Source organism: Cetorhinus maximus, chromosome 18 (assembly GCF_964194155.1).
Source record: "Cetorhinus maximus chromosome 18, sCetMax3.hap1.1, whole genome shotgun sequence".
Classification (NCBI taxonomy): Eukaryota; Metazoa; Chordata; class Chondrichthyes; order Lamniformes; family Cetorhinidae; genus Cetorhinus; species Cetorhinus maximus.
In genome coordinates, this window is record NC_135896.1 from 46,002,244 (window position 1) to 46,028,041 (window position 25,798).

Below are 25,798 nucleotides of genomic sequence, written 5' to 3' on the forward strand. Positions count from 1 at the left end.
TAAAGGGAGAAAATGAAGTAGAGGTGTAGAGAGGTTTAGGGAGAGAATTCCAAAGCTAAGCAGCTGAAAGCATGGTCATCATTGCTGCAGCAATTAAAACAGGGATGCTAACGAGGCCAGAGTTGAAGGAGCACAGATATCTCAGGGGGTGGACGGCTGGAGAGGTTACAGAGATAGGGAGGACAAGGCCACAGAGGGATTTGAAAACAAGGATGAGAACTTTCAAATCGAAGCGTTGCTTCCCAGCAGCCAAATGCAAGTCTGAGAGCACAAGAGTGATTCATGAACCAGACTTGGTGCAAGTTAGAATACAGGAAGCAGAATTTTGGTTGAGTTTAAGTTTATGGAGGATAAAAAATGCAAGGCAGCCAGCAGTGCAGTCCAGACAGGCAGTCAAGTCCAAACACCGCCCTTGTTTTTCTACAAACGATGACATGGAAACTACATTGCTTAAATGGGTACACGGGACCTCAGTTTAATAGCTCATTCAAAAGGTGGTATCTCTGACAATGCAACAGCCCCTCAGTCCTGTAATGAAATGTCAGCCCAAATTGTGTACTTGTGATCACACAACCTTATGACTCAGAGGCGAGAGTACGACAACTGAGCCAAGACAAAGTAGAGACAGGAAAAGGGAAATGATAAAAATTATGATCATCCACATAATGTGTTAGGTAATGAATGTAGTTTCTCACGACAACCAGATTATTTCATGTTGAATTAATTGTTGAAGTAAAACTGAAATTAACATTAAAATTAGACTGGATAATTCGAAAAGAAAACGCAAATTAAAATCTACATTGATTCTTTTCAAATGGTTATTACTGTCCAGTCAAGGGGCAGAAAAAAGTTTGTACATTTTTTCTGGGACTCAAAATTCAATTTAAAGATAAAACTAAGGAAAATTGATGGAGTTATTTTTGCAAGGGTGAATATGATTTACGCTCTTCAAGATTAGGTTTGTCAGTCCTAGGCTTTCGTACATTTTTCTATTTATTATATTTATGTTTTACAAACAAGCATCACAAACCAGGTACAATTCAATTTAGATGTAGAGTAAACCTCCCAATACATTATCTCAACAACGATCCTTAAACCCAATCTTGCAAAAGCACCCATACCATACCAGTGAAACTGTGCCATTTCTTATTCCTACACCAACAAACTTAATGGTCTCTGTGTGAGACTATTACTTTAGTAAAAAATAGTTCAGAATCATGAGCATAATCTCAGCCACAATCAGCAGAGAACTAACTTAGACCAAACCAAGATGAACAATGTTGCCCGGTTTGCCCAAAAGAAGCAAGATGGATTTCTAAATGTACTATATTTATCGGATGGATACAAATAACACAAAGTTTTATTTTTTAAGCAGCATTTTGTTTCAAATATTTCCCAAGCCAGCGAATACTTACTTGTTCTTTTGAAGTATATTAAAGAAGTTTTTCCTGATTGTAGAATATTGATAAAGTGTTGCTGATTTAAGGTGCGTAACATCTTCATACCATCAACAGCATTAAAGTAAACGGCATATAATAAAATTAAGCAAAGGTAGGAATGCCATTGGGCCATTTTAGCAGATAGATAAAGTCAGTTCTGATCCCAAGAATTGCTCAAATACGTTGAATGAAATCCTCAGCAGCAATGTTGTTTATCTCAATCTGGAAAATGAAAAGCTAGCAATAATAAGTGAGATATATTCCACAAATCATGTTCAATTCCCCATAACCCATCATGATGTTGCAGTCTCATATGTTTAAGTCCAACAAAAAGCCATTACATGTTAAAATAGCACCATTGCATCAGGAGCACAAACTTTACAAGGAAAACTAGTCCTCTTTTTGTAAAACATAGCACATCAAGAGTCAATTCCCTAAATCACTTAATTAATGTAATACATAAAAATCTACTTTAAAAGAATTTTCTTTTGAATATCTACACTATTTCAAAACTCCCTCCAGGTAAGGATGGCATTAAGGATTTCCTCCCCTAAAGGGCATTAGTGAACAAGGTGGGTTTTTACAACAATCAATGCTAGTTTCATGGTCACCATAACCGAGACTAGATTTATGAATTGAATTTTAAATTCCGCCAGCTACCCTGGTGGGATTTAAACCCATGTCCTCAGAGCATTAGCCTGGGTCTCTGAATTACTAGTCCAATGACATTACCATGATGCCACCATCAAGGGTATGCCAAGGAGCTTGTGGCAGGGGCTGAAGACAATGTCAATGTTTTCAGTCTTTCTAATATTTAACTGGACAAATCTGTTCCTCAGCTAAGACTGGATTTTGGACAAGCAGCCTGACAACACAGGGGTAGTGGAAGGGTCTGAGCAGATGATAGAGAGGAAGAGCTGGGTATCATGAATATACATTTGGAAATTGATCCCACCTCTGAAAATCCTATTGTCAAGTGACAGCATGTAGATGAGTAGAAGGAGGGGAGTAAGAATAGATTCTTAGGCAACCCCTGAGATAATGATGCAGGCATGGGAAGAGAAACTTAGATACAAAGAATAGAATCAAGTGAAGGCAGTTCCGCAGCTTATCAACAAAGGCGTTGAAGGAGGATGGTATAATCAACCAGGTAAAAGGTTGCAAAGTGGTCAAAAAATAATAATACCCCACAATCATAATCACAGAGGATGTTGGTATGACATTGATTAAGCCATTTCGATGATGTAGCCTGGATATGAGCCTGATTAGGGAGAATCTAAGAGAGCTGCAACATCAGCATATATCTGGAAGCTTAAAAAAACAAGTTCAAAGACTTTAGAGAAGAAAGGAAGTTTGGAACTGGGATGGAAGCTTGTGATGACAGAAAGGTCAAAGATGGGTATTTTTGAGGAGGAAGGTGAAGTTGGCAGTTTTGAAATATCTGAGGGGTGGGAACCTTTGACAATGTCAGCCAGCTAAGGCAGTTGGCCAGGTCAATGGTTTAGTGGGAATGGAGTCAAGGAAGCAGGAGATGTGTCTCATTAATGAGGTGTCCTCAGAAAGGGCGAGTGAGGAAATAGGAGAGATTCAGGTTTAGAGCTAGAACGTAAAAACCTGATGGGGTTTAGCTTGGTGGGCAAGGGGATGAAAGGGAGGGGGGAACTGCACTTAAAACTGAACAGATGATCCCAATCTTAGTGGCAAACAAGTTGATGAACTCCTCACAGGTTGTTGGGAGGTGAGGGTGGAAAGGGGCGGTGGAAGGAGTTAAAGATCTCCAAGTGCTTCATGTAGCCCAGCCAACTCTAATGACAAACATCTAAACCATTTTTTCCCCTTGCACTTGACAGGTCAAAGATGAGGGCTATTACCAGAGGGATGACCAGGATGGGAGCAAGGAAAGGTTTTGCTATTTATCATTAGAAATGGTGCTTTGTCAGAATTGGCTTCACTCTGACTTTTTAGCTCTGAAGAAGAGTCATATGTACTCAAAACGATAACTCTATTTCTCTCTCCACAGATGCTGCCAGACCTGTTGGAGTTTATCCAACATTTTCTGTTTTATTCCAGTCAGAACAAATTAAGTCAGTCTCTTTTTAGATGCTGATGGACTGGTTATATATTTCCAGTATTTTCTATTTTTAGAATTACATGGAAATTATAATGCCGTAACAGGCCATTCAGCCCAACCAGTCCATGTTGGTTTCTAACCTCTACACAAGCAATAATCCTGATGCCATATACCAGCCCTGTTCCCATGTTTTGCTTTCAACCGCCTTAACCACTCTTTCATGTTGAAACATGATATTCCCTGCTCCCATCATAGTGCATTCCACAGCCTCATTATCTTCTATTTAAAAAATCTTATTTACATTTCATTTTACAGCTGTGTTGTTGAAATCAAGACCTTCCAATTACAGAAAAGAGCCTGTTTCTACTTGTTCTGTCCAATCCCTTCATGACTTAAAACACTGAGGGGGTGGTAGAGGCAGGAACCCTCGCAACATTTAAATATTTAGATGAGCACTTGAAACGCCATCGCAGACAGGTCTGCGGGCTTAAGTGGTGGAAAATGGGATTAGAATAGATAGGTGTTTGATGGCCGGCACGGACACGATGGGCCGAAGGGCCTGTTTCCGTGCTGTATAACTGTAAAATCATTCCTGGCTAGTTTATTGCAGATATCCAGCTCTTGCAATGATTTCCACCCTCAGGTATATCTGGTTTAGTGATTTGTTTTTGCCTGTAAATAATAAAGATGCGACTTTCCGCATGAGCAAGAAAAATAAAGGCAAGCTGGAGCTTTCTCTGAGTTATGGGGAGGTAGACGTTCATTCCAACTGAGCTAACAACCGATTTAAACACCAAATACCAATTCTATTTCAATTCAATTCCATTTACTTTTCAACACCGCGCAGAATACTATCAATTAATTCAGAATAAAACATTGATAGATAGAAAGAAGACCCAGTCATTGTCTGCACAGCCCTCACCCTCATTGTCATACCTTAGATCGGAATATGTTGCTCAGGATGTTCAGCAGCTGAATCCCCCTCGCCTCAACCTTTTGCTGATTTGTATAAAACGCAAGTGTCTATTGGCTAACCATGATGTCAATCAAATCATATAGCCACTTCCGGTAACAATGGTGAGCTCAGACTGCGCATGCGCCTATTGCAGGCCCGCCCTCAATCCAATCCCTTTGCCGTCTCGATGATTGACAGGGAGGATGACAGAGCTCCACCAATGAGCGGCCGGATAGGGTGTAGGGGGGCGGGACAGGCTGCTGATTGTTTTTTTTGTTGCTGGAGCTGAAGAAGCGGCTGGATAGATGGAGAGTGAGGGTGAGTGGGAGTGGAGTGAGTGCAGTAGCAAGCACAGCTTGGCTCAGGATAAGCTGTGAAAACATGTCTCTACAGAGTCCAACGGCAATGACGGCGGCTCCGGACAAGCCGATCCAGCCTGCAGTGCCCCCCTCAGTGGAGCTCGGTTTGACTGTGGTTTACACCGCTCTCTACACCCTGCTTTTCCTCTTCGTTTATCTGCAGCTCTGGCTGGTCTTGCACTATAAGCACAAGCGCTTCAGCTACCAAACGGTGTTTTTGTTTCTCTGTCTGTTCTGGGCAGGCCTGAGGACTACGCTCTTTTCTTTTTACTTTAAAAATTGTGTCCAGGCCAATCAGCTGGAGCCTTTTCCTTACTGGCTGTTGTATTGTTTCCCTGTGTGTTTGCAGTTCTTCACGCTGTGTCTCCTAAACCTTTATTTTGCACAGGTATGTATTTAGGGAGGGAGGGTAAAAACAGAATAAATTCATTTTCATGCTGATTTCGTTTGTATTTAATGGATAATGGGCATAACGTTTGCGAGAGATCGCAGAAACTCTATAGGCAAAGTGCTGATATGTACGAAACTGTCTTTGTCCTTTTTTATATACCCGAATTACAGCCCGTCTTCTTCTGATATGCAAGCCGCCTGTAACATGTTCCTATTGTATCAATTTCGCGGATTAATGTGATTTATATCTACAATAGTGAAGACGTTGATGTGAGAGAGATAATATATGTTTGAAAGACTTGGCTTGTCTGGGTAATATTCTAAGTAAACTGTTGTTTTCTAAGAAACAAATAAAATGGGGAACCGTGTTATTCCGGGTTTGGATAAACACCAATTATGACGTTAACTGGTTTGACTGCCCGCTGCCTTTCAGCCCTGCGCTCGACTGTTTATTGAAGGTAAAATCTTTTTTAAATATCCCTATTCTGAAATCCTATAGCCAGTTACAACAAATTTTCTTCTGTTTGCAATAGTTGCTGGAAATTTCTTGACAATTTTATCCAATTCAGGAGAAAATTGAATTAATCTTGCATTATTTGTTCTGGCCTTTAATTCAAGAAAGTAATCGATAAATAAATCGTCCCATTTCACGACTAAATCGATTGCAATTTTCAGTTGTTAAAACTTTTTTAAAAAATGATTTGCTGAAGCAAACCGCATTACAGAGAGACCATATCTGAGCCAGTGTTTCTGCGGTTATTTATTTGTTGCGTACTGTCGACCGAGTTTTGCAAAGACGAGTATATTTTAAAACTCGCAATTTAATGCTTATCTTACTTATTAGAGATTGTAGCAATGGTTGTAGTTCATTTGTTTAATTTGAAGCTTGTTCGGGATTATCTTCACCGTAAATATTCCATTTATACAGAATTATAGTAAGCAGCTGGGTTTTGGAAATCTTTAGAAGAATTGATTTTACGAGGTGACCCACCTCGGGGTTAGGGCAGTCTCACCTGGCCACTGCCTTTATTGATCTCGGTTCGAACTTCAAACTTTCACCATAGCCTGTTGTGGGGATTCTACTGTTCCCACAAATTGCACAAAATGTTGATAAGTCATCTACAGATTTAAATCTCTGCATTATCCAGAATTACAAAGGTAAGTTTTCCTATGCAAGTTAGAAGTATTCTATCTAATTTATCAAGGACGAGTATGATACTTAGTGACTGCCTGAGCAGCCGAGCTCTGTTACACCTGCGTAGAGAACAATAATGTTTAAAAAAGAAATCAGACTCGTTAGCTGAAAGAATGATATGGTGAGATTTCACATCTTAAAACTTTTACTGTAATAAATGACACACTATTGAGCTGTGGCAGCTTGCAAAGTCAAGGAGCCTTTTCTGCTGACGATGTGTAACTTCTGTCTGATATTCTTTAATTTGTATGGAAGCCTGTAACCTGATCTCAAAATGGCTTCCTCTGCCTTCCCTGTGGCAATGGAAACACATTAACTTTATACTTTTGACCTCAACTCCCTTTCATCTTAGTAAATGGATCATTTACAGCACAACAGTTTACAACCCACAACCTGCAGAACCTTTCTGGGACTTTGGGAGTCTTAGGATCTGTTTGTTAAACTCAGACACTGCTGCCGTTGCCTCCAAGCATGAATATCTTGCATCATCTTCCCAGCAAAACAACCTAAACTTTACTTTGATCTCTAACAATCAAACCACCCAGACTTGCTGTCAGCCAGACTTTAGAGCAGGTCACAAGACCCATTCATAAAGCTAGTCTCAGAATATAACCTCATGCCTCAATTATAACAGTTCTAATTGGTTAACTACCTTTAAGTTGAAGTGTACAATAATTGGAATATAAAGTGTATTATCATAAGTGAGATCAAACATCATGAAAACTGCATCGCAATTCATATCGTCCAGTTGATCCAAAGCTATTTTCCGAATGAATTTAATGTGTGGTGGCCAACTATGCTCTCTGAAACTTCTCCTTAAACCTTAATGCTCCATTAACTGCTCAATTTTTAAGAAAAAAACTTTCCATCAAGCTTTCAGTCACCAGTACATTAGCTTCCCCATAACTCTGCGTCCCTGATCTCTCTCTCACTTATGGCACATTGGGCCTTTTTTAAACACTAAATGTAACTTGTGTAAAGAATAGTGACTCTATTTCAATTTGTAAGTACGGCAAATGACAGCATACCAGAAACTTGGCCTTGCGGCTGTTGTAATGCCTCTTTTTGGGGACCTGGACTTCCATGTATTGACATAAACTTCTATGAATTTAACCAAAGTGAAACAGAGCTACCGGTAGATCCATGAGCAGTCTGTTTATATTAGATTGTAGTATTTGCTCTTATGGGCAGCAAGTAACTGAAACAGTCTTCAAGATGAATGAAGAAGAAGATGGGGCTTGTATGTCTAGCTCGTAGGCTTTCTGGACAATCGAAGATTCTATGGTCTTTGATTATGCTAAAATTGCAGGATCAGAAATGTAGGTTTCGATGGATAATATTTTGTAGTTTTGAATTGTATCAACCCATTTATCGTGTGGTATAAGGGAAATGCATTGTATCTGTTATTGAGTTTAAATAAAGTAGGCCCGAGGCCTTCTGCAGAAATTCCAGGCACTCCTTGCTTTGACTTCCATTCAAGTACAGTGATAACTGATAAAACGGGCCCTTTTGCAAACTCCTCCTCATCAAACTTTTGCCTTCTCTTTTATTGAGACAAGGAACTGAATTATGAATGTAAATGTTTACTGGGTGAAAGCTGGCCAAAAGCTTCAAAAATGATACAAAAAATAATGCTGGAAACATTCAGTAGGTCAGACAGTATCTGTGGAGAGATAGAGTTAATGTTTTAACTTGATGTCCTTTGACCACAACTGCAAAGATGACCCCGAATAAAAGCCCATAAGGTCTAAACAAAATGTTACACTGAATGCCCTACCTTAAGCTGTAAGTACGCCAGATATTCCTTCCCTTGTATTAGGGGGGAAATAACAAAGTGCAAGACAGTCAGAAATGAATACAAATTTTGAAAGCACAGAAGCTACTTGGTAGTTGGGATATCACCATCTTAAATTGATTGTTACTCCAATTCCAGCAAATGTGGAATCGGCTTCAATCGAATTGAAGGATTAAATAGGCATGAAGGACTGAATGGTCTACTCTCTTTTTAGAAATTCATTGTTCTTAATAGGAGTACATAATCTAGTACTATTGTGGGGGGAAGAGAGGGAAAGAGCTCAGGCATTTTCTTCATTAAGAAAATGTTATTTGCTCAGGATGTTTATACCTGACTTGCTAATTATGGGATTATTCCCAGTTCGGGCAGTGGTTCTTAAGTGTGTTACGCGGACCACTGGTGAACTGTGCACTGGTAGGAAATGCAAGTCACTGACATGCAACACTTCAGCTGAGACCATAATTAAAGAACAGGTCAGAACCTTTATCCCAATTCTACGCATGATGTCTTACGACCACACTGGCTCCTGGATGTGTGGCACAAGTTGTAAGTGCAAGCAACAACAGTGTAGTTCTGTAAGCAAGATATATATTTCTGTTGAATTTGTTTGATTAATATAGATGCAGGGCAGGTATTGATTTCTCATTGATTTTTTATAGCACATATTTAAACATTAATTATGAAACATTTTAATATGAAAATGTCTATTGTTTCTGGTATGAATTGATAATTGATATTTAATAAAATTAATGCACAAAAATGTATTGCATTTTGTAGCAAAAAGTAGTGAAATATTTGCATAAGTTCCCATTTGTTCTGAGTATTTTGCAGTGTCAAACATAAGTGGGTTGGGTAGACACAGGGTGTTTTGCCCCCCCACCCCCCACCTAAGTGATCTCTGGATGAGAAGGTTTGAGAATCACTGAGTTAGGACTGTAAACAGTGAAATGCATGCACTTTCAAATGTTGTCCCTTGCCCTTGCCTATGCTACATTGCCTAAGGTGGTGGTGGGATGGGAGTTGAGGAGTCCAGGACGTGCGTCCCTGAAAAACTTTGATTTTTTTTGATTTGGTCAATACTTTTAATGTCATTTAACTTAATTTTTTTTTTTAAGATTGAAAATCAAGTAAAATTTTCGATTCTCAGCAACCACTTCCCTAAGAGCCACTTGAACAGGCACTTTCCCATCTTCAACACCAGCCTTTATAGTTCAGTTCTGAGTAAGTACTTTCTCTGGACCCAAGCAATAGAAACTCTGTACCTTGTCAAAACTAGATGAGGAGTTTGATATCTTTCCTTCTCCTAATTACCAGCATAAAAATGGGTCTCATCATCCTTGATTAACCTAGCACTTCTCCATCTTTCATTCGTGCCAACACTCAAGTTCCAGAATAATGCCAACAGTGCAGACTCCATTCTCATTCCAGCTGAGGCAGAGTTGAGGTCTGCCTCCTCGCTGCCCTCCTTGTGGGGGGGTGGGGTTTAATTTTTAAAAAAAAACTGTCAAGGAAATGGCTCAGGATGAAACATCAACAGACAATTGTCTGAGCCAAGAGCACACATGGATGAATTAGGCCATTTCAAAGGTTAGTTTTAAGAATTAATTAAGTTGGTGTGGGTCTGGGTCACACAATAGGCCAGACCAGGTAAGAACAGATTTCCTTTCCTGAAGGACTTCTTTTAATAGCGATCTGGTAGTTTCATGATCACCATCACTGATACTAGCTTTTTAATTCCAAATTTATTTAACTACTTGAATTTAAATTCCCTAGACTCTGTGGTGGAGTGGGAACTCGTGTCTCTGGATATTTAGCCCAGTAACATAACCAATATGCTATTGTAGACCCAACATATGCAATATTGTATGTGTAATTAATGCACAGGCAAATTTGAATTCAAATTTCAAAAGTTGCTTGATAACTTGAGTGTTTCGAGCAGTTGAAATTGAAGTACTGCAGGTTATTGATCTTCATGAATTACATGGGTTCAGAGCATGCATTGTTTATCCTAGCCAGCTACACAAGATGAGTCCCAGTCTAATTTCATTGGGGAATTAATGTATAATGCAAAATGGTATGTAATTTAGTTCTAGGATAATTAATTAAGGATAATTAAGGCATGCGTAACTATCAGAAATAAACAACAGACTACAGTAAAGGAAGTTGTTTTCTGGCTTTGGATAGATGCTCCACCTATTCTGCCATTTGCAAACTGGAATGATTCCTATTTCTTGCATAGTGTGGCTTGCAAAATGAAGTGTTACTTGGTACACTTTTCCAGTGAAAGTTGAATCCATTTTCTGTCCAGCCTCCACTGCAGCCAAACTGTCTCTGGAGCAGCAATAGACTGAAAGCTGGATGCATTTTCTGAGCTGGTAGTGTTCGATGTATTTGTTCCCCCATGGGCAGAATTCTCTGGTTGGCGAGCGGGGGTGGGGCACGCTCGCCGACGCTTAAAATGATGTGCGGTGACGTCAGGCAGGCATCCCGACGCCACTGTGCGTCATTTAGATTTTCAGTTAGGCGGGCATGCAGCCGACTCGGCAGGGAACACACACCGCATAGGGAATTACCCTGAATCCACACCTTCCCCCCCCACCCCAGCCCGCACAGGGAGTGTTCAGCGCTTCCAGGCAAGCATCACGCTAGGCGGGCCTTAAATGGCCTGCCCATGTAAAATGGTGGCCTGCCCCAATTGGGGGTGCCGATTGGGTTTGCGCCTGCCCCCCACCCCCCCCCCCAGGGGGGAAATTTTCCCCATGTATATTTCTGTCATTGACTAATCCAAGTGCAAAATAAATTCTTGACTTAGCAGATGAATGCTACATACTTGGTTGCTTACTGGGGTCAACAATCAACTTTATCAGCATTTTGTTAATGAACCACAACTGATTTTTTTCCGTCTTTCTGGGATAAAGCATGTATGGTGGGTGAATTGAGGAGGGGGTGGGGAATCTTGCATTTATAATGCACAGTATTTTTTCAAAGACTTAATCTCTCACATTCAGTTATTTTGGAATGCAATGTCAGTTGTAACATATTTATGCTCCTCCAATGCCACAAACAAGTGAAATGAATGGCCATTTAAAATATGATTTTTGTGCTTTTAGTTTAAAGAATGTCTCATCTGAAGGATGAGTCACAGGGTCAGATTTACAAACAGTGATTGTTAAAGCAACAGTTTCATGTCAGAGCATGGTTTATTGTAAGTTGATTTTCATGTGATAAACCACATCTCCAGCTTTAACCCTTTGAGTTCACTCGTACTGTCCTTGGGAGCCCTACAAAGTGTGTGATGAGAACAAAAGGGGTGATTTGGAGTTGTACTGGTTTAATGATTAGGGATCTGTAATGTTTGCAACATTGCTGGTATAAAATAATATCAGAGGCCCTTTTATTTGGGGGGGGGAAGCAGAGGAAGTAGGTCAGGTGGTCTGTTTCTTCACTTTTTATGAATGGTCTTTGTGTGTCTGATACCTTGAGTAACTTATTCTCATCAGAAGAGTTTGATTGGTTTTGACTCAAAGGAATTGCAGTGCAAATTTATTTCTTCAGTTCACAATATGGTAATTTAGAATCTCAAGTTCTGGAGGTGTCTCCAGATGTTGCACCTTAATTTGACTGAAATATTTACAATATTCAATTGAGTGATTTTTTTTAAACTAAATCATAAACTCAAAGTTTGCACTTGAGATGACTAAGTGCAAAGTCACTAAAATCCTAGATTACAAATAAAAAGGTTTTTATAAATCCAACTATGCTGAGAGTGATGGAATTGAGGTTCATATGAGTTTTTCACTCCCTCTTGAATCATCCAATTCCTGCCTCATAGAGACAATGTGGAGTAGACCCTTTATCTCTTCTCCCTCTCTCCACCACCCCCCCCCCCCCCCCCAAGGTCTTCAATGTTCTTGTCTTGGGTAGTAAAATACTGTTCCATCAGTGTCTGTATTCTGCCTCTTACCCAATGACTGGTATGTGAGCTAAATGATAACTTTTGACAAGCTATTTATTTGTGGAGGGTAACATAATTGAACCCGATCCTGCCCTCGCCAGAAACATTTAAAGTTTAATCAGTTATCACTACGTATTTACCAAGAGCTCCAGAGTTTTTTCCACCCTCTAGCCAAGATCGAGATCAATAGCCACTAAAAAGATCAGAAGTCCTATGTAGGGTTAAGTAGCAGATTTGAATGTTTCAGGTTTTTCTTTTACAATATCTGTGTCAACCAAATATGTTTAATGTATTAGTTGATCTGTGACATTAATGGAGCCTGAAGCATGGTTGCAATTTTCAAATGTGACAGTGAAGCAGTGTTTTATTGCCCCTCCTTTTATGGCTACTACTTTCTATGGTAACAGGAGCTGTAAAATCTTTTAACAAACCTTCTGAGGTCAACTTGAGACTAATTGAAGGTCATTTCAATAGATTGGCTTCTACTTGTAAATTGCTAATTCACCTCCAAGTGCAGACATCATTCAATCCTCACTTCATCATTTTTCAATCTATTTTCCTATAATACTTTGTTTATATTTAAACCTCAAAACATACGACGACTTGGAAAGCAGAACAGGTTCAGCTGGAGCATAGAATCACCTTTGTAGGATAGGCTGAAGAACTGAGAGAAACAATGCATTACAGCACTGCCACAGGCATGATGGTACAATTACAGTGTGACAAGTTAAGAGCCAGTTCCATAATATGTTGTGCCTTGGGAATTTGTAATGGAAAAAAATTGATGCGGTAGTGTGACAAAAGCAAACTCTAGGAAATAAGGCTCTGTTGCCAAACCTCACCTCAACCTATTCCCTCTTCTCCTTGAAACACTGATGCAAATTTGATACAACTGAATGGCTTGCTAGACCACTTCAGAGCACAATTAATATTCAACCATGTTGGTGTGGGTCTAGAGTCACACATAGGCCAGTCCTTAACCAAAGAACATTTGTGAATCATTTGGATTCTTACAATAATCTGATCACTTTTTTACTGTGCCCCAGACAGAATGTGTTTTCTTACTGCCCTTGATCAAAAGTGTTCGTATGTGAAGTGTGCATGTTTTCTCATCCTCAGAGTGGTTGTCCCAATTGGAATCATTCCAGCAAGAAGAAAAAATAATAAATAACCTTAAGATTTTTTTTAATGCCATAGTTGCTGTGGAAGCAGATTCGATAACTTTTTTAAAAAGGAATTGGATAAATATTTGAAGGAGAAAAAATTGTAGGACTATGGGGAAAGTGCAGGGGAACACAATTAATTTGGTTCTTACAAAATCTGGCATGGGTGTAATGGGCCAAATGGCCTCATATTCAATTATCACCAGATCTGGCTAGACTACTTTAAGCACTATTGAGCCTTGTTCTGCCAAAACTCTAATATTCTAAGATCATCTGGAGTTTGAAAATAATCTACACAACTAACCATGCCCTTAAAACCCCCTTTTTTAATGACCCTCCCACCCTTATTGCTGATAAGTATGGAGAGCTTAAATAGAGTGGGGAAGGGTTCTGGAAAGGGGATATGTAGGCTTACAAAGCAAAAGGATATGGCAGCCTTGCAGGGCAGCTATTTAGTTAATGATACCCAGAGTGTGACAGGGACAGTGTGCAAGCATTAAAAAAAAGCAGCAAATAGGGTCAAAGGGGGGAAAAAATGGTAAAAGGGCAAAATTAATGACCCTTTACTTTAAATGCACATCGTATTCGGAACAAAATAAATGAATTAATGTTACAAAGAGGTTAGTGGGTACGATCTTATAGTCATTACGGAGACGTGGTTACAAGGAGATCAAAGTTGAGAACTAAATATGTGACTTTTCGAAAAGACAGGAAGGAAGGAAAGGGTGGTGGGGTAGCTTTGTTAGTATGAGATGGAATAAGTACGATAGCAAGAAAGGACGTTGGATCGGAAGATGCAGAATCCATGTGGGTGGAGGTAAGAAATAACAAGGGGAAGAAAACACTGGTGGGAGTAGTCTATAGGCGCCCTGACAGCTATACAGTCGGACAAAGAATAAATCAGGAGATAATGAATGCATGTAAAAAAGGCAGTACATTCAACATGGGTGACTTTAATCTTCATGTAGATTGGGAAAATCAAATTGGCAGAGGTAGACACGAACAAGAATTCATAAAGTATCTGGAACAGTTTCTTAGAACAATATGTTGTGAATCCAACCAGGGATCAGGCTATTTTGGATCTGGTAATGTGCAATGAGGCAGGTTTAATTAAAGGACCCCCCCAGGAAACAGTGACCATAATATGGTAGGATTTAGCGTTCCATTTGACAGTGAGAAACCTGGGTTGGAAACAACTGTGCGAAACTTAAATAAGGGTAATTACAATGGAATGAGAGCAGAGTGGACTGGGAAAACAGTTTAGCAGAAAAGATGGTTGATGAACAATGGCAAACGTATAAGAAAAATAGTTCATGGCTCTCAACAGAGATCCCCATGAGGAAGAAGGATTCAAGGAAGTGGATAAAACAACCATGGTTAACCAAGGAAATTAAAAACAGTATCAAATTGAAAGAAAAAACATACAATGTGGCAAAGATTAGTGTTAGCCAGAAGATTGGGAAATTTTAATAACAAAAAATTACCAAGAAAATAAACTTGAGTAAACTGGCAAGTAATATAAAACAGACAGTAAGAGCTTCTTTATATATTTAAAGGTAGAGGCCAAAATGAACATAGGCCCCTTAAAGAATGAGGCTGGGAAAATAATGGGGAACCAGGAAGTGGCAGTGGAATTGAATAAATACTTTGCATCAGTCTTCATGGTAGATACTAATAGCATTCCAAAAATACTAACTAATCAAGGGGCAAAAGGAGGGGAGGAAATAAATACGACTATCACTGGAGAAAAAGTACTAGGGAAACTAATGGGGCTAAAGGCCAATAAGTCACCTGGACCTGATGGATTGCATCCTAGGATATTAAAGGAAGTAGCTGCAGGGATAGTGGATGCACTGGTAGTAATCTTCCAAGAATCTTTAGATTCTGGAAAAGTCCCAGAGGATTGGAGAACAAAAACAGCTAACTATAGGCCAGTTGGCTTAACATCTGTAATTGGGAAAATGTTGGAGTCTATTATTAAAGATCTAATAGCAGAGCATTTAGAAATAAATAATCTAATCAAGCAGTCAGCATAGCTTCGTGAATGGGAAATCATGCCTGACAAATTTGAGAATTCTTTGAGGAGGTAACAAGTAGGATAGATAAAGGGGAACCAGTAGATGTAATATATTTGGATTTCCAAAAAGTGTTCGATAAGGTACCGCACATAAAGCTACTTAAGAGCCCATGGTGTTGGGGGTAGTATATTAACATGGATAAAGGATTGGCTAACTAATAGAAGACGCAGTTGGGATGAGGGGGGCATTTTCAGGATGGCAACCTGTAACTAGTGGAGTGCCACAGGGTTCAGCGCTGGGGCCTCAATTATTTACAGTATATATTAATGACTTAGATGAGGGAAGTGAATGTACTAATGGCAAGTTTGCACATGACACAAAAATAGGTGGGAAGGCAAATGGTAAGGATGAAACAAGGAGTCAACAGAGGGATATAGAGAGGTTAAGTGAGTGGGCAAAAACGTGGTAGATGGAATATAATGTGGGAAAATGTGAAGTTATGCACTTGGCAGGAAGAATAGAGGAGCTGAATATTATTTAAATGGAGAAAGACTGCAGCGCAGAGGGATTTGGCTGTCCTTGTGCATGAATCCCAAAAAAACTAACATACAAGTTCAGCATGTAATAGGTAAGGCAAATGGAATATTGGCATTTATTTCAAAGGGAATGGAGTATAAAAAATATGGAAATCTTGCTAAAACTATACAATGCGCTAGTTAGACCACACCTAGAATACTGTGAACAATTTTGGTCCCCTTATCTAAGGGAAGATATACTGGCATTGGAGGCAGTCCAGAGAAGGTTCACTAGGTTGATCTTGGGGATGGAGGGATTTTCTTATGAGGAGAGGTTGAGTAGGTTGGGCCTGTACTCATTGGAGTTTAGAAGAATGAGAGGCGACCTTATTGAAACATAAGATTCTTAGGGGGCTTGACAGGGTAGATGCTGAGAGGTTGTTTCTCCTTATGGGAGAGTCGAGGACCAGAGGGCATAATCTTAGTCAGGGGGCGCCCATTTAAAACTGAGATGAGGAGGAATTTCTTCTGAGGGTAGTCAATCTGTGGGATTCTATACTGCAGAGGCTGGGTCATTAAGTATATTCAAGGCTGAGGTAGATTTTTAATCAGTAAGCGAGTCCAGGGTTATGGGGAAAAGACAGGAAAGTAGAGTTGAGTATTAGATCAGCCATGATCTCATTGAATGGCAGAGCAGACTCAATGCTGAATAGCCTACTTCTGCTCCTATGTCTTATGGTCTTAACTAAGACTCAGACAATTTGTTCAGCTTCTTGCCTCAAACCTTTGCCTGCTCCTCCTTTCTCTCTTCTCCCCCCCCCCCCACCCCACATTCTCTCTAAGCTTATCTTTATCCTTGGGAACAGCCAGCTTAAACATTCATTGGATCATGACTGATTTATCTCTCTTCTCCATTTATGTGTGCCTTTGTTCCATATTCCCTGTTTCTGTTGCCGAACAAAAGCTTATTGATCTCAGTCTTGAAAATTTCAACTGACCTAGAATCCGCAACCTTCTGGGGGGTAAGTTGCAGATTTCTTCTATCCCTTGTCCTATTTTTTTTTTCTCCCCTGGGTTCGCTCCCATCTCTAGTTTTAAGATGATGCACTCTTGTCTGAAATCCCATGCCAGAGGAACTAATTTCTATATTCACCCTAATGAATCCCTTTATCATTTGAAATACCTCAATTAGAGCAGCCCCTAAACTTTCTAAACTCAAGGGAATATTAAGCCAAGTTTTTGCAAGCTGTCCTCAACGTATCATTCTGGTGAATCATCATGTTTCTGTTGAAGGCCAATATATTTTTCCTTTGGTTTGTTGCCCAAAACTGATTGCAGTACTCCCAAATGGGGTCTGGACATTGGTCTGCAACTAATCACTGTCTTTGAATTCCAACCCCATTGTCAGCTGGAATCAAAATTGCCTTAGCCTTTTCATTACTTTTTTGTAACTGTGCCTGTCACTAGCTTTTAGCATAAATGAACACCTAAAATCCCTTTGGTCCTCCACAGCTCCTTGTCTTTTGCCATGAAAAAAATACTCCAATTAGTTTTCCTCAGATCAAAAGTGGATTATATCTCATTTCCCTATGGAATTCCCTCCTTGCTCCCTTGCCCTCACATCAGCTAGCCTGTTGACCACCCAAGTTCCCTGGCTCACATTTTAACTGACACTGTAAGTAGTTCCTTTTCCTCCAGGTACAATGCCCCATTCCTTTTAAAACAGCAGACACTGGCTCCCTTCTCAAACAGCTGCCCCCTGACCCTTAAAAACCTTTAGCCCTTGCAAGCTGCTATGCTGTCTTCAACCAATGTTTTCAAAGTTCTTGAATAGGTTCCCACAATTTCCTTTGATTCAAGTCTGATGGGAGAGATTCAAAGTTACAAATGACATTGTGATTATGGTCATAGCACATTATTTCTCCTGGACCTCTGAAATCTTTCATTCATTCAGTTGACTGCAACATTATTCTCCAGTGCATCTTTCTTGTCCTCGGTGGGTCTGACCTCGGTTATCAAGCCAGATCATCTCCAGCAATGGCTTCTCTTACAGCTACTTAGTTTATATCTGAAGTGAGTGCATCAACAAGCCAATTCTGGCCCGCTTCCCTTCCTTATCTAACATGCTGCCTCTCAGCAACGTCATCCACAAACATAAAGTCAAGTTTCATATGTATGCTAAGCGAACCAGATCTTCATCTCCACCCTTTAATTGCCTCTGTCCTGTCGAACTGTTTGTCTGATATCCAGTCTCCCTCCATGCTTCGCCCCACACACCCCCACCATTTCTGTAACCTATCCAGTCTTATTTACTCTGTTCCCCCAAGCCCCCCACCTTTATTTCTCAGGATGTGGGTATCATTGGCTAGGTCAGCATTTTTTATTGCCCTTGAGAGGGTGGTGGTGCACTGCCTTTTTGAACTGCTCCAGTCCACGTGGTGTAGGTACACCCATTTTTGACTCTGCCTCCAGCTGCCTCAGCAGCAAGTGAAATTTCCTCCTTAAAGTCCTCTCCCCCTCCTTCTTTAAAAGCAATTTCCTCTAAATATTGGGAAGACCACAACCATTGACTCTGGCTCCCAATCTTAAAGTCTGTACTCTTATTATTGATTCCATCCCCTTCCCCAGCCATTGTCTTGTGCTGCACCTGACTTCAGTACCTCTGCATCCTAGTTGGCCTTGAGCTGACCTTCTAATCCCATATCTTGCATCACAGAAGCCACTGCTTCCATACCTGCCTCAGTTCATCAGCTGCTGCAACTGTCACCCATGGCTTTGTTACCCTCAGGCTCAACTATGGCAAAATCCTGCTGACAAGTCTCCTATTCTGTGGTCTAAACTTCAGCTCATCCAAGACACTGCTGCATGTATCTTGTATCTTACCAAGTTCTATGCATTAAGCACTCCTTTCTTTGTTATACTGCTAAAGGGTCATTTTATATGTTCATCCTGTGTTTAAACTCCTCCATGGCCTTCCTCCTTATCTCTAGCCTTTTCTGGCTCTAATTACTGAGGTCACGTCCTCTCCACTCTACACCAAAACTCTCTTCCTCCGTCTCATGTTTTCCCTTACTCCTTCACCCAACCATTGATAGCTCTGCCACCTGAGCTGCCTAAGCCTACAGTAAGAACTTCCTCCCTAATCGCATCAGCCTCTCCATCTCTTACTTTAGAACTCTCCTTATAGCTCACTTCCTTTGATCAATCTTTGAGTCCTCCTGATATCTATTCCTGTGGCTCGATATCACATTTTTGTGTAACTTCAAGTTTTGTTAAGTACCCTGAATTGTGTTTCTACACTAAAGGCACTATTTAGATGCAAGTTCTTGTAGACAAGAAATGCAAATACTGAGTTCCTGAAGATTTATTTGTTTTTGAAGTCCTCTTTAGCTTTTCCCAGACTCATTCATAACACAATTTTTGATTTATAGGGAGTGCAAATTTTCTTCTCATGAACTATTGAATGAAGTATTTACAATTCCTCCATGTCAGGCTTTTTTTATGGTGTTTAACTTTTCACTGGCTGGCCTCCAGCTGTGTAGTTCTGATTTTAAAAACTAAAATTAGTAGATGTTGTACTTCTGCCTCTAAATCTCTTTGAAACCTTGATTATCTTTTTTTTAGCATGTTTCTGCATTTTCAGCCTGGTGGTCCTCTTTCCCTTTTCTCCCCAAGGTGTTTGTAGAGGTTGGTTTCCCTTTGAATTTCACATTTGTTAATCTAATTAGGGTTACGTTTCTTTAGTCCAAGCTTTTGTTTTAGGAATTTACCTTGTATATTCAACATTGTTCTACTTAACAAAAATGTTAATCCATCTGTGCCCACCATGCCCCAACTTGCCAGTATGTTTGCTTTAGATTCCTAATTTCTTTTGAATTTAGCCTTTTTTAAAAGCTCTATATTTGACTTCTGGTCTTATGTATATCTGAATCCCATATCATGTGGAATTTGATCATTCTCTCCTTGCCAAACCCAGAGACTTCTATTTCTGTATCCTGTCTCAGTTACTAATAATGTGAGGTAAAGATGAGCTTCCTTGCTGCCTTGGTTCATGAAGCAGTCATGTAATACATTTACTAACTCTTACTCTAAACCACTTGGTTTTTTTCAGTTTGTACTTGGTTGATTTGAAGTCTTTCATTAGAATAGCTTTCCTGTTCTCTTCTACCATTTCTCTTTGTAGAGTAAGTTAACTTCCTTGCATTGATCTGAAAATCTGTAGCATATCTTGATCAAAACTTGGATGCTGTCTAAACAGGGTAGTTTATTTTATTGCTTACCCTCTACTACAGAATCAGTTTTGTTGATCTGTCTTTTATGCTGTTCGGTTATTTCTGAAAGCTATACTTTTTGAATATTAAATTGTTTTCATCCCCTGGGTTTAGCTGCATTTGTTGTACCCACAACATCCTAACGCCACCAGTTTTCAGTTTTGCTATCTTTAATTCTTATTGTTTATATACATAAGTAACTATGATAAAAATATAAGCTGCTGATATGCAATTTCCATGAAAATGTAGACTGGATCACATAATTTGAACCTGAAAATAGCACTAACACTTTAAAAACACATTTTGATTCCTTCATTCAAGAAAGACTTGTGTTTATATAGTGTGTTTCAAGACCACCAGATGTCTCGAAGCGCTCTATAGTCAGTGAAATACTTGTGAAGTGTCGTTACAGTTGTAATGTAGGAAGTGTAGCAACCAATATGCACATAGCAAGCTCCCATTGATAGCAGCGTAATAGTGACTAGATACTTTTTCTGTGATGTTGGTTGAGGGATAAATTTGGCCAGGACATCAGAGTCAATTCCCCAGGCTCCCTATTGAAATAGCGTCCTGCCATCTTTTACGATCACCTGAGAGGGCTGACAGGACCTCTGTTTAATGTCTCATCTGAAAGATGGCACTTCCGACAGTGCAGCATTCTGTTCTGATTTTTGTTCTGATATCTCTGGAGTGGGACTTAAACCCAGAGGTGAGTGTGCTACCAACTGAGCAATACCTGACATTCTTAATTCAATTATCCACTATAACCAATGCCCCTGATGTTAGAGTGTACATTAGTCTCCAGCCAAAACTCCTCCGTTCCAGAATTATCTGGAGAGCAAGGATAACCCAAGGTAACTAATTGACCTCTCCAACATCATCCCATGTTGAAGTGTCAGAGCTCAGGAGCTTCTTCATCAGCAAGATCAGGTCTGTGCTCTCCCCTCCCCCCCACAGACCCCAGTTCCCCAGACTCTCTAGCCCTGAATCCCCATCTTGCCCTGTCCTATCCAAGCTCATCTTCCCTCTCCTCAAGCACCCTCTGTCTCCACTTCAGAAGTTACAATTATAGAAAGTCACTCTTAACCCTTACAACCTCACCAATGATCATCCCATATTTAACTTGCTTCAGTGTGATTGCTGCATTTAAACAACGCCAAATGTTTGCAATTTGGCTGAAGACAACTAATTGGTTTTACCCCAGATCATAATGAATGAACTGAAATTCCCATCTACAGCTTATCGCTCCTTGTGCTTCATGATCTCTGCAGGGTTCAGCATGGTCAACCATGCGATCCTCCTCTGTGGTTCCATTCCTACCTACCTAATGTGACCGGAGCATTTCCAGCAATGATTACACTCTCCATCTTCAGTCTGGGATTCCCCTAATGATTGTATTATTTCTTCCTATTCCTCACCTACATGGTGATAATACCATCTGCAGAAACCAAATCAGTTTCTGGCTGTATCTTTCTTCTTTCTCAACTGCTTATCGCCTTCCAGTCTAAATCTTCCTCCAGCTCCAACACTGGGAGGGTCGAGGCTATTGTTTCAATCCATGGTATAATTTCCATTATCTTGCTAATGTTTCCAACTGTATTCCCTACTCTCCCAACAGTTTGTTCAGCCTATTCCCCATGCCTTGTTTGACCCTGCTTCACATCTCAGATCTTCTTCATTATAGAAGACATTGTCTAGTTTGGCCACACCTCCTAAACTCTTGATGTCAAAGGTATTAAATAAGTTTTTAGGAGTGTTAACTAGTGCATCGTCTGGTTTTTTTTTGTGTGTGAAGTGTTTGTTTATGTAATTCCTAACTATTTGCATTTGATGGCTTTGTTTTTCTTTCAATATAATAATATATGTCTTTGCAGGTTATTTTTAAGGCCAAAGCTAAATATTCTCCTGAACTTAACAAATACAAGTGAGTACCATACACACAATCTTGGTTTTAGCTATCACCAGCAAAAAAAAAACAAGCGCATTTTTGAAGAGCACTTTTGTCATATTCGGGGAAAAGCTTAATTACTTAAAATCTTAATTTAGTTACAATTTTAGGTGAATAAACACTTAGAATTTTTGCTGGGTTTATTTTAGCTGCATATCAAAGCAATCTGCCCTAATATTTCCAATGATGATTTATAAGTGGGTGGTAACTAACAAAAAAACTTTATATTCATTATACACCCTTGTGACCTTACTGAAGCAAGTTTCTGAAATAGAATCTGCATGAAGCAACTTGTAACTAACACACTGTTTCTTGGATCTCACTCAAACTACAAATGTAAATACAATAAGCATCCTCTAACTACTTTTCCTTTAATGTTTTCAGGATTCCATTACGGCTAGCATTCTTATTTGCTAGCATTCTGTTTCTGGTGGTGAACTTCACGTGTGCAGTGCTTGTCCAAGGAAATGTACCAGAAAGCCAGTTGAAATGGACTGTGTTTGCTCGAGTACTCATCAATGACAGTCTCTTTGTGCTTTGTGCCATTTCATTAGCAGTATGCATCTTCAAAATTGCAAAAATGTCATCTGCGAATGTATATCTTGAGTCAAAGGTAAAAGTCAGATTGCTTTCCTCGACTGTGCACACTTGGGTTTAAAATGTAAATGAAGAGTCTGGATCTATTAAGTTTTGAGAGTAAATTATTCCTTACTAGCGTTTAACATTGTCAGTCTGCCTTAAGTGAGTCATTAAAAACTTTTAATTTTTTTAAATTAAAAAAAAACAGGTTTTTACATGGAAAATGCCAATCATTCTGGTTGCGTTATTGTATCTTTCAGCTTTAGTTTGTAGTTTATGCTGTTTTAGTGACACACTCATACTCTCAGGATCAATAAGGTAGCAGAAACTTTGAATCCAGTTTGCAATTATTTCAGTTGTGTATTTCAAGTTAAGGCTTAATGCAATTTCTTTCACCAAAGCCATTTAATATTGAACCCATAGAATGAGCAGATGGAACTACCATCCCATGAGTCAAGGGCATGGTTCCAGATCACAAGTGAACTTTGTCACTCTGTATCCTAATTATTGCAATAAACTGAGTATTCCTTTTGGTGTTTAAAATTGTACCATAGTGTTCAAAGTGTCAAGTCCCAGTATTGTTTTACCTTAACAGAAATCATACTGTGGCTACAGCATTTGGCTTATTACTCTGGATACAATTTTATTTTAATCCATAGAGAGCATAATTTGTATCTTCCTTTTCAGGGAACTTCTGTTTGTCAGGCCACTCTAGTGGGTGCTGCAGTGATCCTGCTTTATATATCAAGGGCTTCCTATAACCTGGTGGTGGTTTTCATGGCTCCAGAAGATAGGCCCAGTTCATTCAACTATGGCTGGTACAATGTGTCTGATCAGGTAACTGTATGTATATGAAAACATTTTTCAGCATTACTAGTATTTTCATTTGAAAAGAGGCATAGCGGTACAGTTTTATGGCACATTCTGCATAAGCAGTGACATCACTTGATATTTTGAATTTTCAGTGATGAATAACTGAAATTTAAGATTTTAAGAGTTCATTAGAAGTATACTGTACTTAACGTACTTATCAAACATTAAGCATTCTATCCAAGCCATTAGTAACAGCTAATGTACCATTTGGCAAATAAACAAAACAAGTTACAATGCAAGATTTGCTGAATTGGGGTTAAATGCATCGAAACAGTGCAGTGTTTTCAACAGTGTGGTACACTGTACAAGCTATTTCCAAGCTACTTGAATGCGTATGGTCAAATTTCAGATTCAAGTTTTTTAACTTAAATTTACTGGAATGTGCTACTTATTGTAATATAGTCTTCTGTCTTACCAGTTCTAACATCATGTCAGTTGATGTTTTTAATCAGCCTGGTTGTTTTTCTCATAAATATGTTCCATTTCAATTGGTTTACAATTGCATTAAGCTGCGTTAATGTTTGCTTTTCAGGCAGATGTTGAAAAAGTCAGTGACCAAGCTTATGTGGCATTTGGAATCATTCTTTTTCTTTGGGAACTGTTGCCTACAAGTTTGGTGGTATTTTTTTTCAGGGTGCAGCGACCAAATCAAAATCTGGTAAGAAATACCAGTTTATATATGCTAACAAAAGTTTTTCATTGACTCCTCATCCTCTCATCCTCTTCTCTGCCCGAAGACACACATGACCATGACCTCCACCATGGGTAGGGCAAGGAGGCAGGTCCTGAATCCACTGCAGCCAGAACAGGGATGAAACCCCATGCTGTTGCCACTAATCTGATCCACACCTGCCATCCAGCCAACTGATTCAATCACCACGTCTCCTCTTTCTTTCCACCGCCCCCCGCCCCCCCCAAAAAAGCTTGCATGTTGTAGCCTGGAGCTATGGATAGTGATGGCAGAGACTCCAATTTCTTTCCATCACATGGCTGACCAGGAATCTTTCCTGCTCTTACCGCCTGCCATTGTGAATGTTGGAAGGATTTACAAGTTGACACTCCACTTGTTTGTCCTTGTTATGAATGCATCCTCCTTAGCCATCAAGTCCAGGGTTGGGACTTGAACCTGGAGCTTCTGGCTCAGAGGCAGGGACCCTACCCATTGTGTCACAAGACCTCCTTCTGACCTGCCACATGTCACAAATATTAAGTTTCTTTTTTAAAAGTGCTTTCATGTGTAATGCCAAAAATATTTAATCTCCTTTGTTCTGCTGAAGGATGTATTAGGAACAGGAACATAGAAACAGAAATATGCCATTTAGCTCCTCAAGCCTGTTCTGCTATTCAAGTGGATTGTAGCTGCTTTGTGCCTCAACTCCGTTTAAGCACTGTAGTTCCATGTTCTTTGATGTCCTTCCCCCAACAGGAATATATCAACCTCCATCTAGAAAGCTCCAGTTGACTCAGTACTTACTAGTCTCTTCACTGATCCATGCAGGCTTTTTTTGATCAACTGATACTTGTTTAACTGCTCAGTCATGCTTTCCTTAATGATCAATCCAAGTAAATTTCCTTCGACTGATGGTAAGCTGACAGGTGTTTGAATACTGGTTTCTCCCTCCCTAGAATAATAGTGTGGCATTTGGAATTTTCCAATCCAAAATACAAATTCTTGAATTTTCTAATATAAAGGCACAATTCCCAAATGAGAACTTCGTAAAATTGTGATTAGTGGACTTGCAGTCACCTAACCTATTTATGTTAATACCCTAGCTGAGAAACCATAAAATAAACAAATTTCCCATACTTAAAGTCCAATTATTTTCACCATTACAAATTTTTTCACATTTAAATCCACTATGTTCTTTCCCTTGACTATTTTTACATTCCCTTACACTGTGGATTCTTTGTCCTCTTCCACCATTGTGCAAACAAATACAAAGTGTTCATTTAACAATTTGCTTTTTCCTCATTATGCATTATAGCCTTGTTTGCATCTATCTTCAATTTTCCCATGTTCTCTTTTACATAGAAAACTTGGAAACATAGAAATTAGGAGCAGGAGTAGGTCATTTGGGGCTTCAAGCTTGCTCTGCCATTTAATATGATCATGGCTTATCTCATGCATTTAGTGCTTTATATTTTGATATTCCTTTTAAGTTTTATTTAATTGGCTCTTTTTACCTCATTATTTTCTTTGTTGCTTTATCTTGCTCAGTCTACATTTTTGTAAGTTTTTAAGCTTGATACTGACACTTAACTCATGATTTCT

The 25,798-nt window shown here is 39.5% G+C and overlaps 2 protein-coding genes across 5 annotated transcripts in view; one reads left to right on the forward strand and one right to left on the reverse strand.

The window, feature by feature from the left end:
- txndc16 (thioredoxin domain containing 16) overlaps positions 1–4,506 on the reverse strand; it is a 269,009-nt gene extending 264,503 nt beyond the window's left edge. For 2 of the 3 annotated variants that reach the window (XR_013579478.1, XM_078562615.1), the window contains exons 1-2: positions 4,447–4,506; positions 1,416–1,661 (exon numbers count right to left, since the gene is read on the reverse strand). Coding sequence is in view for 1 of the 3 variants with exons in the window: in XM_078562615.1 (XP_078418741.1) it covers positions 1,416–1,572 (157 nt within the window). In the remaining 2 variants the exon portion in view is untranslated. The remainder of the gene's footprint in view (positions 1–1,415; positions 1,662–4,446) is intronic. The other variant, XM_078562617.1, reaches the window with a different exon arrangement.
- Positions 4,507–4,750: 244 nt separating this feature from the next.
- gpr137c (G protein-coupled receptor 137c) overlaps positions 4,751–25,798 on the forward strand; it is a 34,748-nt gene continuing 13,700 nt past the window's right edge. For both annotated transcript variants that reach the window (XM_078562601.1, XM_078562600.1), the window contains exons 1-5: positions 4,751–5,212; positions 22,001–22,050; positions 22,459–22,687; positions 23,341–23,490; positions 24,059–24,184. In XM_078562601.1, the coding sequence (XP_078418727.1) occupies positions 4,847–5,212; positions 22,001–22,050; positions 22,459–22,687; positions 23,341–23,490; positions 24,059–24,184 (921 nt within the window). In that variant the 5' untranslated portion in view covers positions 4,751–4,846. The remainder of the gene's footprint in view (positions 5,213–22,000; positions 22,051–22,458; positions 22,688–23,340; positions 23,491–24,058; positions 24,185–25,798) is intronic.